Source organism: Peromyscus maniculatus, chromosome 11 (assembly GCF_049852395.1).
Source record: "Peromyscus maniculatus bairdii isolate BWxNUB_F1_BW_parent chromosome 11, HU_Pman_BW_mat_3.1, whole genome shotgun sequence".
Classification (NCBI taxonomy): Eukaryota; Metazoa; Chordata; class Mammalia; order Rodentia; family Cricetidae; genus Peromyscus; species Peromyscus maniculatus.
Genome location: NC_134862.1, coordinates 92,062,779 through 92,078,118, shown reverse-complemented (window position 1 = coordinate 92,078,118; position 15,340 = coordinate 92,062,779). Strand labels below are relative to the sequence as shown.

At 43.1% G+C, this 15,340-nt stretch overlaps 2 protein-coding genes across 7 annotated transcripts in view; one reads left to right on the top strand and one right to left on the bottom strand.

Annotated features, from left to right (window-relative positions):
• Mia3 (MIA SH3 domain ER export factor 3) overlaps positions 1 to 10,437 on the top strand; it is a 44,258-nt gene extending 33,821 nt beyond the window's left edge. For 2 of the 6 annotated variants that reach the window (XM_006988606.4, XM_042258764.2), the window contains 18 exons: positions 238 to 309; positions 483 to 587; positions 991 to 1,113; positions 1,204 to 1,315; positions 2,324 to 2,379; positions 2,468 to 2,558; positions 2,728 to 2,866; positions 3,759 to 3,860; positions 4,701 to 4,761; positions 4,878 to 4,913; positions 4,987 to 5,054; positions 5,169 to 5,269; positions 5,426 to 5,563; positions 6,340 to 6,408; positions 6,509 to 6,582; positions 6,664 to 6,735; positions 8,671 to 8,830; positions 9,622 to 10,437. In XM_006988606.4, the coding sequence (XP_006988668.3) occupies positions 238 to 309; positions 483 to 587; positions 991 to 1,113; positions 1,204 to 1,315; positions 2,324 to 2,379; positions 2,468 to 2,558; positions 2,728 to 2,866; positions 3,759 to 3,860; positions 4,701 to 4,761; positions 4,878 to 4,913; positions 4,987 to 5,054; positions 5,169 to 5,269; positions 5,426 to 5,563; positions 6,340 to 6,408; positions 6,509 to 6,582; positions 6,664 to 6,735; positions 8,671 to 8,830; positions 9,622 to 9,935 (1,893 nt within the window). In that variant the 3' untranslated portion in view covers positions 9,936 to 10,437. The remainder of the gene's footprint in view (positions 1 to 237; positions 310 to 482; positions 588 to 990; positions 1,114 to 1,203; positions 1,316 to 2,323; positions 2,380 to 2,467; positions 2,559 to 2,727; positions 2,867 to 3,758; positions 3,861 to 4,700; positions 4,762 to 4,877; positions 4,914 to 4,986; positions 5,055 to 5,168; positions 5,270 to 5,425; positions 5,564 to 6,339; positions 6,409 to 6,508; positions 6,583 to 6,663; positions 6,736 to 8,670; positions 8,831 to 9,621) is intronic. The other 4 variants (XM_006988607.4, XM_016007043.3, XM_042258763.2 and 1 more) reach the window with 3 other exon arrangements.
• A 2,725-nt stretch (positions 10,438 to 13,162) lies between these two features.
• The window catches only part of Aida (axin interactor, dorsalization associated), a 33,580-nt gene continuing 31,402 nt past the window's right edge, over positions 13,163 to 15,340 (bottom strand). Inside the window, exons 9-10 of the mRNA XM_042258768.2 lie at positions 15,117 to 15,234; positions 13,163 to 15,037 (exon numbers count right to left, since the gene is read on the bottom strand). Coding sequence (XP_042114702.1) covers positions 14,941 to 15,037; positions 15,117 to 15,234 — 215 coding nt within the window. The 3' untranslated portion in view covers positions 13,163 to 14,940. The remainder of the gene's footprint in view (positions 15,038 to 15,116; positions 15,235 to 15,340) is intronic.

Genomic DNA, 15,340 nt, shown 5'->3' with positions numbered 1-15,340 from the left:
TGTAAGAACATGGGCAAAGCTGGCCAGGAAGCAGTGCTCTTCTATGGCCTCTGCATCAGCTCCTGCCTCCAGGCTCCCGCCCTGACTTCCTTAGATGATGGACTCGAAGCTTTAAGCAGAAATAAAACCTTTCCTCCCCAAGCTGCTTTTGGTCACAGTTTATCACAGCAATAGTACATACACTAGAGACTCTGCTGAGACCTGAGGCTCTCTCTGTGTTCTGCTTTCATGGGTCAGATACTGGAAAACAAGAAGTCTATTGAGAAGTTGAAGGATGTCATTTCGATGAATGCATCAGAACTTTCAGAGGTGAGGCTGTCTATATATCCTACACAAGAGTCATAGCACTGTCTTAATCTGATTGGGCAAAAGTTTGATGTGTCTTAAAACATGTCAAAGATGAAACTTACATGGTATTTGGTTGAGAAAATATAACTTTTTCCTTTGGAATTTATTTACTAACTAGGAGTGTTTTACATTAGGTTCAAATTGCCCTTAATGAAGCCAAGCTTAGTGAAGAGAATGTAAAATCTGAATGTCATCGGGTTCAAGAAGAAAATGCCAGGCTTAAGAAGAAGAAAGAGCAGGTAAGGCAGGTTCAGCTAGTAGGCGATGGCATGTCCTCTTCGTCTTTCCTCAGACCTCTTTGAAGGAAAGGAAGGACTCAGGCTGGGTGCTGGGAAGTAGAAGCCGGCTTCCCGATTGAGCAAATGTCTTCTGTGTCATGAGTTTTCTGTACCACTTACTGCAGCATTTGGGGGTTATTCTTTATTTTCTCAAATGCCAGTTAGGCGTTGACTTGAATAGCCTCATATTTTTGAGTGCTGGGATTAAAGGTGTGCGCCACCACAGCCGGCTCATCCCTTTTTTAACTGATATTTTAGCTCCTGGTGACATGCCAAGGAGAGGTGTGGCTTCCCACCCCGTCTCCCATAGATGTCTCCTATGCACAGCCCTGCACCATAGGGATTTATACGTTTGCTTTTTCAGTTGCAGCAGCAGATTGAAGAGTGGAGTAAATCGCATGCTGAGCTTGCTGAACAAATCAAGTCATTTGAGAGGTCCCAGAAAGACCTAGAAGTGGCTCTGACTCACAAAGACGACAATATGGATGTAAGTTTATCCTCATGAGTACACACTTAATCCCGTGAAGTCTTCTGATTTAAAATCAAGAGGCTTTTACACCATTTGCTTCTTTTCTAGGCTTTGACCAATTGCCTCACACAGTTGAATCGGGTAGAGTGTGAACTTGAATCTGAGGATCAGAATAAAGGAGGAAATGAGGCAGATGAGCTGGCCAATGGAGAAGTGGGAGGTGAGATCTGACTCGGGGAGGTTGGGCCTATTTTGCCCTCTTTACTTCAATTTCAGGTCACTGAGGCTGCTTTTCAGGGTAAGCTTTATGGCTGTGGGCTCCACTGCTAGACTTGTAGATGTGTGTCTGTGTTGGGCCAGCTGGCTTACTCCTCAGGTGTGGTGTAGTGTAGTGTAGGCGTGCAAAGGACACTGGCCTGTACAGTGGGGCTGCTTCAGTCATCTCTTGCCTCTACGTATTAAAAAACTGCCCAAAACAAACAAACACAAAAGCCGGGCGGCGGTGGCACAAGCCTTTAATCCTAGCACTTGGAGGCAGAGCCAGGGGAATCTTTGTGAGTTCGAGTCCAGCCTCATCTACAAAGTGAGATCCAGGACAGGCTCCAAGACTACACAGAGAAACCCTGTCTCAAAAAAAAAAAAACAAAAAAAAAAAACAAAAAAAAACCAAACAAACAAACAAAAAAAAACCCTGTCTCGTCCTTAAATGAGGAGTGTGGTCTCTGTAGTTCTGGTCTTAAGAAGACCTGCAGTTTGTTTTCAGAGACCTGAGGTGGTTGGAATCACAGCTGAAGCTGCCAGGTAAGAAGCTAGAGTTGTGTGGTAGGATGCTAGAGGGCAGCATGTTAACTGATGAAGACCTGTCTCCGATGTCTCCCAAGTTGAATATTAACTGCTCCTTACCACTGCGGGGGCTTTAAGTCACACCTGGCAGCAGATTTGAGGGAGGACAAAGGTCTGGATGTCTTGAAGAGACATTTATTCAGGAGAGGTGAGCTGAGAGAAGAAAGCACTCTGTCTTGGAGCAAGGATGCCATTTTTTATTGCACAGACTGGCAGTTAGCATTGTACATTTGAATTTTAGTTCTAAATCAGTTAATCGGTTTTCTTGGTTGTTTTTTGTTTTTATTCCACTGTTGGAATATGATCATTGTTTGAGGGAAGTCATGGAAATGTCTTTAAAAAGCAAGGAAGAAAAGGCAACTGAAGTCTTTTTTTTCTCTTGTAGGTGACCGAAGTGAGAGGATGAAACACAGAGTTGAGCAGATGATGGACATCACTCGGGTACCGTCCTGTTTGTAGTCCCAGAAGCACCCGGGAGGCCTTCCGATAGCTCACTGTTAAGACTAGATTTTTCTTCTGTAATTTTTAGACACAAACTGCAGTCTCAATAGTTGAAGAGGATCTCAAACTTTTACAACTTAAGCTAAGAACATCCATGTCCACTAAATGTAACCTGGAAGGTAGGTTCTGCTGGAGACAAAAATTGCTGTATATTAGAACAATTTAAAATTTGATTTGAAAGAAAACTAGGTTGCGGTGTTCATGCTTCTCATTTCTCAGTACTGACCCCTCAGCCCTGTCTCTCAAGCCTCTGCACACATACAGAGAAATCCTGTGTATCCCCTACAGGCCAAATCAAGAAACTGGAAGATGACTGCAACTCTCTGCAGACTGCTAAAGCCGGGCTAGAAGACGAGTGCAAAACTCTGAAGCAGAAAGTGGAGATCCTGAATGAGCTCTACCAGCAGAAGGAGATGGCTCTGCAGAAGTAGGGGCCCACTGTCTACCAGTGTGTGTGTGTGTGTGTGTGTGTGTGTGTGTGCGCGCGTGTGTGTGCTTGTGGCTAGGTGTTGGCTTTGTGTGTGTGTGTGTATACTATATGTACTTGATTTGGGTATGCACATGTGTCCACAGGAGGGATGTGGAGGTCATAGGTCATAGTTGGCTGCCTTTTCCTCCTTCAATGTCTACCTTTATTTTTGAGACATATTTCTTATTGACCAGAAGAGCATCTATTCTACTAGGCTGGCTGGTCAATGAGCTTCAGGGATCTGCCTGCCTCTGCCTCGCCCTGCTGGGGTTACAGGTGTGCACCTCCACACCTGGCTTTTCATACAACAGTTCTCAGACAACATAAGAAAGTGATTAGTACCCTACCCAGGGCAGAAAGAAGTATCTGGCCCTTCTTTAGTTGAGCTAGACTGCTGTTTTTCATAGACGGGAAGGCACTTTCAACCTATAGTGCAGGTTATCCACTGAGCATAGTTTTTTTTACAATTGTTTTACTTCTCATAGGAAATTATGGGGCACACTTAGAATATGCATGCACTTGGCTTTCCAAGAGGTCAGAGTTTGATTTCCTGGATGTCAGGGAAGCTTTTAATTTCTTTGCATGTCTTCATGTGTTGGGGCATTAAGAGAAGAATAGGAAACTGCATAGTGGTGGCACACACATTTAATCCCAGAGAGGCAGAGGCAGGTGGATCTCTGAGTTCAAGGCCAGCCTGGTCTACAGAGTGAGTTCCAGGACAACCAGGGCTACACAGAAAAACCCTGTCTCAAAAAACAAACAAACAAAAGCAGGATAGGAAATGACAGTTGAATAGAGAGAGCTGACTGCTGTAAGGAAAGACATCCACTTAACCATGGGTTTTTCCTAGGAAACTGAGTCAAGAAGAGTATGAGCGGCAAGACAGAGAGCAGCGCCTGTCAGCTGCAGATGGAAACGTGGTCTTGGCTGCCGAGGAAGTAAAAACTTACAAGTAAGCTGAGGCTCTGCACAGGGCCGGGGCCTCACAGGGGCTGTGCTGTCTCCCTACAACTGTTAGGTAGCAGGAGACAGCACAGAAACCCAGGGGGAGGGGCCATGAGGCCAGTCATTCACACGGGGAGTTAACAAATGGAAAAGGTAAAATGTAAATTTACTTAGCGTGCACACTGAAGGACTAAAGGCCCCTTTTCCTGCAGATGGCTGTGGGCAGCAGGGTGGGGAGGAGTTTTATATATATTAGACCAGTGGTTCTCAACCTTCCTAATGCTGTGCCCCTTTAATGCAGTTCTTCATGTTGTAACCCCCCAACCATAAAATTAATTCCCTTGCTACTTCATAATTGTAATGTTTCTACTGTTAAGAATTGTAATGTGGTTTGGAAGATAGAGGTTTATCAAAGGGGTCTCAACCCACAGATTGAGAACTGCTGTTTTAGAGGCATTCTTTAAAGAATGCAGTTTGCTATGTGACTTCAAAAATCACTGCAGTGATCATACCATTTGATAAATCAGTAGTCATTAGCCTGTTTAATTTTTTTTTTTTCCGATAGAAGAAAAGAAAATGTAATTGTATAGAAGCAGATATTCATAGCAGGATTTTCTTGAGACCATATTAAAAACCATTAAGGAAATGGTAGGCTAGGAATCACTAGTCATGAAATGACAGCAAAATTAATGTGTTTGTTTTGTTATACTGTGCTTTGAGTAAATTTATATAAACCATGTTTTTGTATGTCTAAAAATCTTTACAACTGTAGCTCCTCAGAGTCAAGGGATTGTTGCCAATTTTATCTAGTCGTGTTTTCACTGATAATGCCAACTGTAATTCTTAGGCGGAGAATTGAAGAAATGGAAGAAGAGCTACAGAAAACAGAACAGTCATTTAAAAGCCAGGTAAAAACTATATTGGCCTACATTAGTTGCAGATTGTTTTTGAAAGCTAATATGTTAAAATGGGCATTAAAAAGAGCCTGAACAACATGTATTTGATGTGTTTGTTGTCTTTTCAGATTGCTGCTCACGAGAAGAAAGCTCATGAAAACTGGGTAAGGGTTTTTCCTTTTTTATTTTTGTGCACAGCCTACCACATCTGAATCACAATGCCTTTTTCTCCAACAGCTCAAAGCCCGTGCTGCAGAGAGGGCCATGGAAGAGGAGAAGAGAGAAGCTGCTAACTTAAGGCACAAGTATGGAGTTTTCATAGCTGTTTTTCAGTGCTTTTAGCATTTTAATGCTAGGTGCTACCTGATCAGGAATTGGTTGCTATTTCATTTTAAGTCCATTCTTTCTCAATATTCAAGATTACTGGAAATAACCCAAAAGATGGCAATGAGGCAAGATGAACCTGTGATCGTAAAACCAATACCAGGAAGACCGAATACACAAAACCCTCCCCGGAGAGGTAAGAAGTGCTTTGTACAACGCAGCAGGATTTTGGTGTGGAATGTGTGTAAATTACATTTTACTTCTGTAATAGCTATGATGTCCTAGAAAGTCTCCAAGCTTACTGGAGGGAGAGGGCTGTCATAGAGTGGTAACAAGGCGTTGCTGTCTTCAGGTCTACTGAGCCAGAATGGTTCTTTTGGCCCATCCCCTGTGAGTGGTGGAGAATGCTCCCCTCCCCTACCAGCAGAGCCACCTGGGAGACCTCTTTCCGCCACACTCAGTCGAAGAGACATGCCTAGAAGTGAATGTGGTGAGCACTGGTGTACTCCTCTGCACTACAATACATGAAGTGGGTTCTTCCTATGTTACGATTCACATCCGTCTTCATAGAAAAGTGGGTCACTATAAGCTCTGCCATAGGCTAGAAAGATTTCTATTCTAGTGACCCCTGCATTGCTTTTTAAGAATACTATATATACTTTAACATTTCACTGTGACTATGAAATGCTACCTTACTCTAATTCTGTCTGTGACGCTTATGAAGATTGGAAGTCGAGTGGAAAAATGCCACCAATACAGGGCTAATACATCTCTAGCTTGAAGCACTAGACCAGTATTCTTACTAGAAAGTCTGCTGGTTGTCTTTAAAACTAAGGCAATTCCTGGGGCTGGATCAGTGGCTCAGTAGTTAGCAGACCTAAGTTTACTTCATAGCACCAACATGGCAGCTCTCAACCACCTTTAACTCCAGTCCCAGGGGATGACACCCTCTCCTGGCCTCCAGGGGTACTGCACACGTGGTGCAGACAGATACATGCAGGCCAAATACTCATACACATAAAATAAAAAGGAAAATAATTTAAAAATATTTACAAAAACCGAAGCAGTTCTTGTTTAATATTTGAAGTCTCTGCATAAATTGTGACTCACATATTGAGATCTCTCTTTGGGATTGCAGGCATGTGGTATCTCACCTAGCAGATCTATTTGTGATGCTGCTTTCTAGTTAAGAGTTGAGCCCTAGCCACAATAAGTTTATTCCCCCTGAAAACTACATGTCAAGGGCTCTGTTGGTTTTTTCTCAAGGGTCACTGGACAGGCATTTACCTAGTCCGCGATGGTCATCAGAGGCTTCTGGGAAACACGCTGCTTCTGGTAAGGGGCCTAAGTACTTTCTGAGCCTCATGCATGTGGGACTTTGGTTCTCTTCAGAACATATGGCGGTGAATCTGAGTTGTTCTCTGGCCTCTTGCAGACCCAGGTCCGGCTCCTGTGATAAACAGCAGCTCCAGGAGCTCCTCTCCAGCGAAGGCCACAGATGAGAGCAAGGTACGCTCTGCAGGCAGATGAGTATTCCCTACTGGTCTCCACTTCCTCTCTTGTTTATATGTCTATTTGTTTCTTTAAAAGCCAACTGTTCTCCAAGAGCCTGACGGCCCCTTAGGTTCCAGCCTGGCCCCTTTAGCTGAGCATCCAGTAGCAGTAAGTATTTAGAGATTGAGGGCTGGAGCAGGCTTTAGCTTTGCTTGGTTTGTCCTTAGTAAGTTTATGAAAGCATGATACTCGTCTTGTTCATGCTCCTTGACCTTGGAGTGTCACTGAGCCAGAGTGGTTGGTTGTTGGTGTCGTTTTTTCCTATTTGGGTTAAATTACTAACTAGTTTAGAGCATTTGCTATAACTATTACTATAGAGTGAAAAATCATCAGTAGAACTTATGTTGTGTGCTTTGTGCTGAAAACTCGAGTGAAATAAACTCACTGTAAGTCATATTATTCGTTGTCATTATCTGCTTGGAACTGTGCTATTGAAAACCCCCTGCACCTGTGTCCCTGGCAGACTGTTTTGAATGATATGAAGTCGGACTGCTTACAAACAGAGACGAGTGTAACAGCTGTTGATCTGGTCCTGAGTAGTGGCTGGACTTGTTCAGTGTTCACAGAAGTGACATGTATGGCTATTGCAGTTACTCAGCCTTCTGCTCTACACTAACACAACATGGAAACTCCTGTCCTGTAGTGTTACCAGCCAGTGAAGGTCACTACTGAGTGCCGTCTTCCTAACCATGAACATAAAACTGCTGGGAAATACTGTGAAGTGCAGTACAGGGTTCCAGGGATGTGCATGTCTTGAGAAGTCTTTATCCAAGGCTAGTCTGGGGAGACCCAGAGGCCTTTCCAGACTTCAGAGACTTAAATTATGGAGGGTGAGGAGGGGCACAGCCTTGGAGTGGAGCCTGGTATTTGAGTTCCATCTTGCCCTTTTACATGCAGTATGACCTCCAGCAAATCAGCTCAACTCCTCTTGCCTCTGCTTGTTCATGTTTAAAGCAGGATAGTCACTTACAGACGGAATGATCTAAGAATTTGGATAATATAGTAAAGGCCTACCTACTGATGCTTCCCTGAATAGTTGCTATTACTGCTTGTGTAGAAAACATATTTGCATTCGTTCTCTGTATTCTTAATATGTACATGTGTGTGGTGATATGTTGTGTACCCGAATAAAGCGTGCCTGAGGATCAGAGAAGCAGAGCAAGCCACAGCCAACCTAATCTCACCAACTCCTCAGCTGATCCTGTTTCTACAAATCCTTAGACTGAAAGCCTCTGAATCCTCACCCAAAAAGAGCCTTTAGTTCTTTAGGATCAGAGGACAGAACAAGCCACTCGATTCAACAGAGGCCAGGCAGTGGTGGCATACACACCTTTAATCCTAGCACTCGGGAGGCAGAGATCCCTCTGGATCTTTGTGAGTCAAAGCCACCCTGGACTACATGAGATTGACTCAGTCTAAGAGAGAAACAGAGCCAGACAGTTGTGGCACACACACTTAATCCCAGCACTTGAGATCTCATGCCTTTGCTTGGGAGGCACACACACCTTTAATCCCAGGAAGAAATGTGGCAGGGCGGAGAAAGGTATACAAGGCGTGAGGAAACAGGAACTAAAGGCTTATTGGCTGAGGTCTTTTGAGTGAGGACTCAGAGGCTTCAGTCTGAGGATTCATGGAATCAGGATCAGCTGAGGAGTTGGTGAGGTGAGGTTGGCTGTGGCTTACTCTGCTTCTCTGACCCTCAGGCAAGCTTTATTAGGGTACACAACATATCACCACACACATGGAATTATAGTGATGAGAGATAGAGTACTTTTGATACAGATTGCAGTGTGTGTGGCACGGCCTGTGTCACAGTCACTTCTTATAATGCTGATAGTCCTCTGGCTTTTTCCTTCCCTGTGCAGACAGCAGGCAGTAACCCCATTCACTGCTGGCGGCATCCTTCTAACCCGAGTTGTCACTGGCAATGTGCCACGTGTGGTGTTGTTAAGCTGATGGTTCTTTGGACAGGTGCCAGCTTACTAGTCTCAGCATTTTATCATGTGAAAGCATTTCCAAACTCTATCTGCTTCTTTTCTACAGGTTAACATGGCCCCCAAAGGGCCCCCTCCGTTTCCAGGGGTACCTCTCTTGGGTGCCCCTTTGGGAGGCCCCATGCCACCACCCATTCGATATGGACCACCTCCTCAGCTCTGTGGGCCTTTTGGGCCTCGGCCACTTCCTCCTCCTCCTCCACCATTTGGTATGATGATCTGAACAGTATTGACTTGTAAAACATACTCATCTTCCCTGTTCTTTGCTAACATAGTTACTACCATAGAGCTTTCCAGTTGAGGATAAAGCTGAAAGTACATTGTAACCTATCCTCAAGCTTCTGAGCACATATAGGTATTATTTAATCTTCCTAAACTGAGTTGGGCATGGCTAGACAAGGAAAGGGGTCATTCAGGAAAGCCAGTCAAGTTCCCTCTGCAGGTGCATTTGAACACCAGTCGTTACACATTATGTATGGAAAAGATGGGTGACACATGCCGTAACACCCTCTAGGTCACAGAATAGAGACAGGAAAGCTAAACAGTCCCTTCTCACTGGGACTAGATAGAGGATAGGTGTTACAGAGAACACAATAGCAACCTAGTCAATGTATTTTGGCTGCATGAGCTTTCGGTTGACACAGTGGTAGGCAGTAACATTTCCTTTACCAACTTTGTTGCAGTGGAAGGTGTGTTTCAGAGTGAATCTGTGATTTTCATTATCCTCTTGGCATGGCTGTTATTCTGAATGGAGCGGTTCTGAAATGCAGAATTGCAGTAAAAAGAAAACTTGAAATTAAGCAGAGCTGTGTTTAAACCTGTCCTTTGCTTAGTGGCCACAGACTAATTTAAATTTGCTAATTCTCATTTGCCTTATTTTAAAGTAATGGTGCCATACTTGACTTTCTAGGGCTGAGAAATTACTAAATATGTTACTATACTTGCAGTGATTGCTCATTTAAATATGTTGCTTTGTATTTACATGACTAATGTTTTCTAGTTCCAGGCATGCATCCACCATTAGGCATAAGAGAATATGCACCAGGTGTTCTGCCTGGGAAACGGGACCTGCCTGTTGACCCTCGGGAGTTTTTACCAGGACACATACCATTTAGACCTCCAGGTTCACTTGGTCCAAGAGAGTACTTTATTCCTGGTACCAGATTACCACCTCCAACTCATGGTCCTCAGGACTACCCGATGCCACCACCTGCTGCAAGAGACTCACTGCCTTCCGGCCCAAGAGAGGAAGCCACACCTGCCTCTCCAAGCAGTGTCCAGGACCATTCACAGGCTTCAAAACCCAGCCCCTAGCTTTGACCTCTGTCATGAGTCAGAGAGAAAGCGGACAGTGCATTATTCATTACAGCAAAGGATTTCATTGGCTTCAAAACCTGAAAGGTTGTTTTACAAAGTTTGTTTTTAGTACTAAGCTGCCTTGGCAGTGTGCATTTTTGAGCCAAACAAAAAATACTATTTTCCCTTCTAAGTAAAAATCACCTCTTAAGCTAGAGTGTCCTTCCAACTTTGAAATGTGCAATAAAGAATACCTGTGTTTAGTTTATTGTAGCATATGTAATTGCTAAATGATTTAGAATATCATAAAATATGAACATTTCCTGTGGAAATGCTTTAAGAACACGTATTTCCATGGCCTTGGTTTAGTGTGTGCCAGCTGATACAGAGCAAGGTGTTTACAGCTCCCTTTGTCTCTCAAAGACTGTTACGCTAAAAAACATTTACTCAAGGATCATAAACTCTCCTGTTGCTAAAGTTCTTTGTAGTAATAGTTCATAAACTTTGTTTATTAATATTTTCCAAGTGTCTGCTGATTCTTTGGGTTGTTTTGACACGTGTATCACTTGGGAAACCTGACAGCTGGGCTTCTGGACCTGCAGTGGTGGGTGTGCACACTCCACGCGGCACTGCTGAGGTCTCCCTCTGAAGTCACCAGTGAGCACTAGGGGATTCTTCCTCTTACTCAAGTGAGTCGGCAGCCCCACCCATCCTAGCATCTGCACCTCCTTGACGCTCACTGCCTGTTTGGGAACGGTTTTCTGAGTCAAAGTTTGCATTAGTAACAAGAATTACCTGGGGCTGGATGTGGTGGACACACCTTTAATCCCAGCATCTGGGAGGCAGAGGCAGGTGGATCTGAGTTACAGGACAGCCAGGGTTATATAGAGCCTGTCTCAAAAACTGAGGGGGGAAAAAAAAGATTATTTAGGCCAGCAAGATGGCTCAGCAGGTAAAGACAATGTCAAACCTGATAGCTCCCTGGATCCACACAGCAAAGAAAACCAAATCCCACAAGTTGTCCTCTGACCTAAACACATACACACACTCACACCCCTTGGAACATAGGGAAAATGTAAAATTATTTGACCTGATATTTTGTTGCTTTTAAAACCATTCTTGCACTAAGGGTAGATAAGAAGATAAAAACCATGTGCCATGACTGTAAGATCATTTCTTTTTAGAAATGTATATTCTTTTATTTCTCATATCACCTTGCAGCTGATTTTTAAGGAATGTGACAAGAAAGAATCCGGAAGGTGCCATGAGGAAGAATGATTGCAAACTAGGAAACTTACCTATGTCTTCAGTCCATAACTATGGGCTGAACTCAATTAGATGGTTGTTTTGAGACAGGGTCTCATTTTGTAGCCCAGCCTGGCCTCAGACGCTCAGTGATCCTCCTGTCTCAGCTCCTCAGAGGCTGGAATTTCAGGCCTGAGTTACATTGCCTAGTTCAATTCTTCAACATACTATTCAGGAATTAACCAAATATTGGTGCTTTTATTTGTAAATCAGGTAAGTCTAGAAATCTGGTATTGCGTTGTATGTAAAGTCTTGCACCCATTACACTGCCTTTAAAACAACCGGTTCAGACTATTTACAGTAACCTTAGCAGCACATTCTGTAAGAGCCATAATATGTAAAGTTATAAAAGGTGACAACTGCTTACTGTGACACTGTATTCTCTAAAGTCCTGTGAAGTCATGACATTGACACCTAGGACTTACCATGTCATTATTGGGATGTTAAATCCATGGGGATTCTGAAAAATGAGCAAAAGCTTCAATGTGAAATAAAATCGTCAACAGTTGAAGACATACTATACAAAGACAGGCTCTCTGAATGCAGGACATTCCAAGGGAGGCTGGAAGCCCCCCAGGAAGAGTTCAATATGCCTGGCCCCAATCTGGAATTACAGAAGATTTTATATCATAAGAAAACGCCACAGGATAATGGATGTCATTAAAAAATTAATTTTTATTTTATGCATGTGTTGTGCCTGCATGTATGTATGTGTACCACATGTATGTCTGGTGTCCATGGGTCCAGAAGAGGGTACCAGATCCCCTAGAACTGGAGTTCCAGGCAGTTGTGAGCCACCATATGGGTGCTGGGACTGAACCCTGGTTCTGGGCAAGAACAGCCAGTGCTCTTAACCCCTGAACCATCTCTTAAGCCCCTAGCCTATGTCATTTTTAACCATATAAAATAAGACTGAATTGCAAACACAACTTTTTGGATTTATCTGTCAACCTCAAGACACAAAATAGTGAAGTTAATGTAATTTCTAAATTTTTTTTAAAGACAAGAGTCTCTCTCACCTATGTAGTTCAGGCTTTCTCAAACTTGATTTCCTCCTGCCTCCACTATCTCAGCTACCTAGGTTTAGAAGGCATATAAAGATTATACCAGCTAAGCCGGGCGGTGGTGGCGCACGCCTTTAATGTGAGTTCGAGGCCAGCCTGGGCTACCAAGTGAGTCCCAGGAAAGGCGCAAAGCTACACAGAGAAACCCTGTCTCGAAAAATTAAAAAAAAAAAAAAAAAAAAAAAAAAAAAAAGATTATACCAGCTAAGAAGAGAAATAGTAAATCTAAGTAACCCCCCACCCTTTTTTGCTTTAAAAAAAATTTCAAAACTAGGCTGTTTCCCCTCTAAAGCCCTTTGGTTATCCTGCTGTATATCGTAAACATCACGAGGAAGACAGAAACTGCATAGCTGGGCAGTTCTGGGATGGTCTACCACTGTATCCTCGGCCCAGTCCTACTGAACATCCTGGGCTCCAAAAGCCCCTAACAAGCTGTCAGTCTACAGACGGCACAGAGGACGACAGACCTCAGTTGAACCACTTTTCCATTTCAGAAGTTCCTGTTTCTAAAGTTGCCTCCAGCCAACTAACTGTTTCTGGACTGAGCAGCCAAAACTCGCACTAGGAGCAGTACCTCAGCCTGAAAGCATTTCTGCCAGAGCAAAGGCTATTTATTTATTGTTCAGCGACTGCAACAGAAACGTCACTTGTGAAATGTGGGATGCTCTCTGTTAACTGCTTTAAGATAGTCTTGTCATTCAGGTCTGAATCAAAGCTCAGCTTATCACAGGATGGATGCTCCACTAAAGCTCTTGGACCCCGATGGCAGGCATCTGTAGTTGACATAAACACACTTTGGGAAGGATCGGTGCTGGAGCACAGAAAATTGCCACTTTGCTATTCCTCTTATGGTCTGAGAAAAGAGAAAGGACAATGTACAGTCTTTGCTACATTTTAATAATGGTAGGTTTTAAGGGATTCTTTTTTAGGCCTAGTCAGCAACATCAGACAGAAGGTATTCAGTACTCCCCAGGGTACAGGGTACTGAGTATTCCCCAAGTACTGGGTACCCACTGGGTACAGAGCACTGCCCAGGGTACAGAGTACTCCCTAGGTATTGAGTACCCCCCAGGTCCAGAGTACTGCCCAGGGTATTGAGTACTCCCCAGGTCCAGAGTACTGCTAAGCACCTTAGAACCTTCACATGACCCAGAGATGTGGCCCTTGCCCCTTGAGGAGCTTACAGTCTTGAGATCCACAACCTAAAGCTTAAGAGTCAGACAATGAGTTAATTTAAGGCATATTCTTCATCTCCTAGAGCTACTGTAGATGGAATTATTTCAGCATTTGGAATTAATCCAATCAAGATTAATTTGGTTGTGGATATTTTTTAGGCTGAATACAGTTTTTATTAACATCCATCTAGTAAACAGTGACCTAGTGGGTGCTGAAAGTCAAGACTAGATCTCTTGAAGGGGAAGGTTAAAACATCTTCATTGAGATTACTTACTTGAAAAAGCAAATATATTGAATGGTGTGATGAGGTTATACTATTTAAAAACAGGCCCAGGACTGACAGTGCAGTCCCCTCATGCACTGTTCATTAAAAAGTGAATATTAAAATATGTGGGTTCTATGTCTAACCCACAGAAAGCCCCTCACAAATCTTAATGTTCTGTGTAACTATTCATCATGTGCTATGAAGAAAGTCTTATTTATGCCTCGTTACATTAAAAGTAAATAGTCAATTTAAAATAAACTAATCACCTGCATATTTTCAAAAGGAATGAATGATTGTATATCTAAATAAGAAATAAATGGCAATTCTATCTACCTATATTAAAAAAAATAAACTATCTTTCCAGATTTTGCATACTAAGGAGAGGTATGCGGTCTTAAGGTCTCACAATGGGTTGTCAGGAAAGCAGCAATTATCCGCAGTATCTTAACATCTGACTCAACTCTTCCTAACGATGCCATTTCAAAGATATTGTAAACACATTTAAAAACCTGGAGTTATTCTGAGATGGTTCCAACGTTAACCCTAGAATCTACCAGGAAGAATAGCAGTATGATAGAGAAGAGCAGATAATCGACCTGACTACAGTGCTCACTTCAGGAAAACAATCTGGTCATCCAGGGAACATTCCATGTGGGTTTCTCATCTGGTCAGGGCACACTTTCCATGCAGGAGATCTATGGCATTCAGCTAGGCCACTTCTAAGGAGTACCTATAAGCTTCCAGATACTTTCCTAGGCAATGTAACTAGTCCACTTCCTCTCAGAGCAATTCTACCCACCTCAACCCAGAGTGTGACATTCAAGCCAGAAGAGCATATTGGAGCAAAAGTGAGCAGAAATGTAAACTCTAGCACATTCTTATTGCTGCATTGTCTGAAGTTCAGCACATCTACCACAACAGTACTGTCCGGGAAGCAGGGAAGGAGTAGTGGTAATAAGAAACAGACAATTAATTGCACAATGAATAGAAAAGTAAAAATGTTTCAAAATCTCCACTAAACCTATATCCAAAGGAGGGATAGGTCAGTGATGTGCTGAGCGTTTGAGTTCTGGGGTCCGGCTCTGTGGTGGGCTGGCTGGCCAAATGGCATGGGTAGGGCTCATTTCCTGCCTGTTGCAGAATGATATGCTACACAGATTATGACGGTTTCTGGGTGGTAAATTCACACAGGTTCCGGGTATTTGTATCAGGATCATTCCTTGTGCAAAGTCTGATGTAGATGAAGATAAAGTGGTTTCTTGGTCAATAACTGTAATTTTTTTCTTTTAAAGTCAGTGGGTTTCTTGTATCTGGAACCACAACAGAAAGATTATTGTTTAAAATACTCTGGTTGACTCCCACGTTCCATTTGCCATGCCCCAAACTTACAATTCTATTACAATTGGCCCGGGTTTAATTTCATCCATCTCCATGAAGGCAAAACACTTGGTGCTGGTAAACCTCTTTTTAGGCTTGTAATGTTTGAATTCAAAGAAGATGGCCGCACCTAGGAAATTAAAAGACACATGAACCCCAGGCAGCAGCTCCTGTGTGAATCAGCTTTCTTGACTCACCGAAAGCACACGAACAAGCAATGGTTTGCATAATCCACA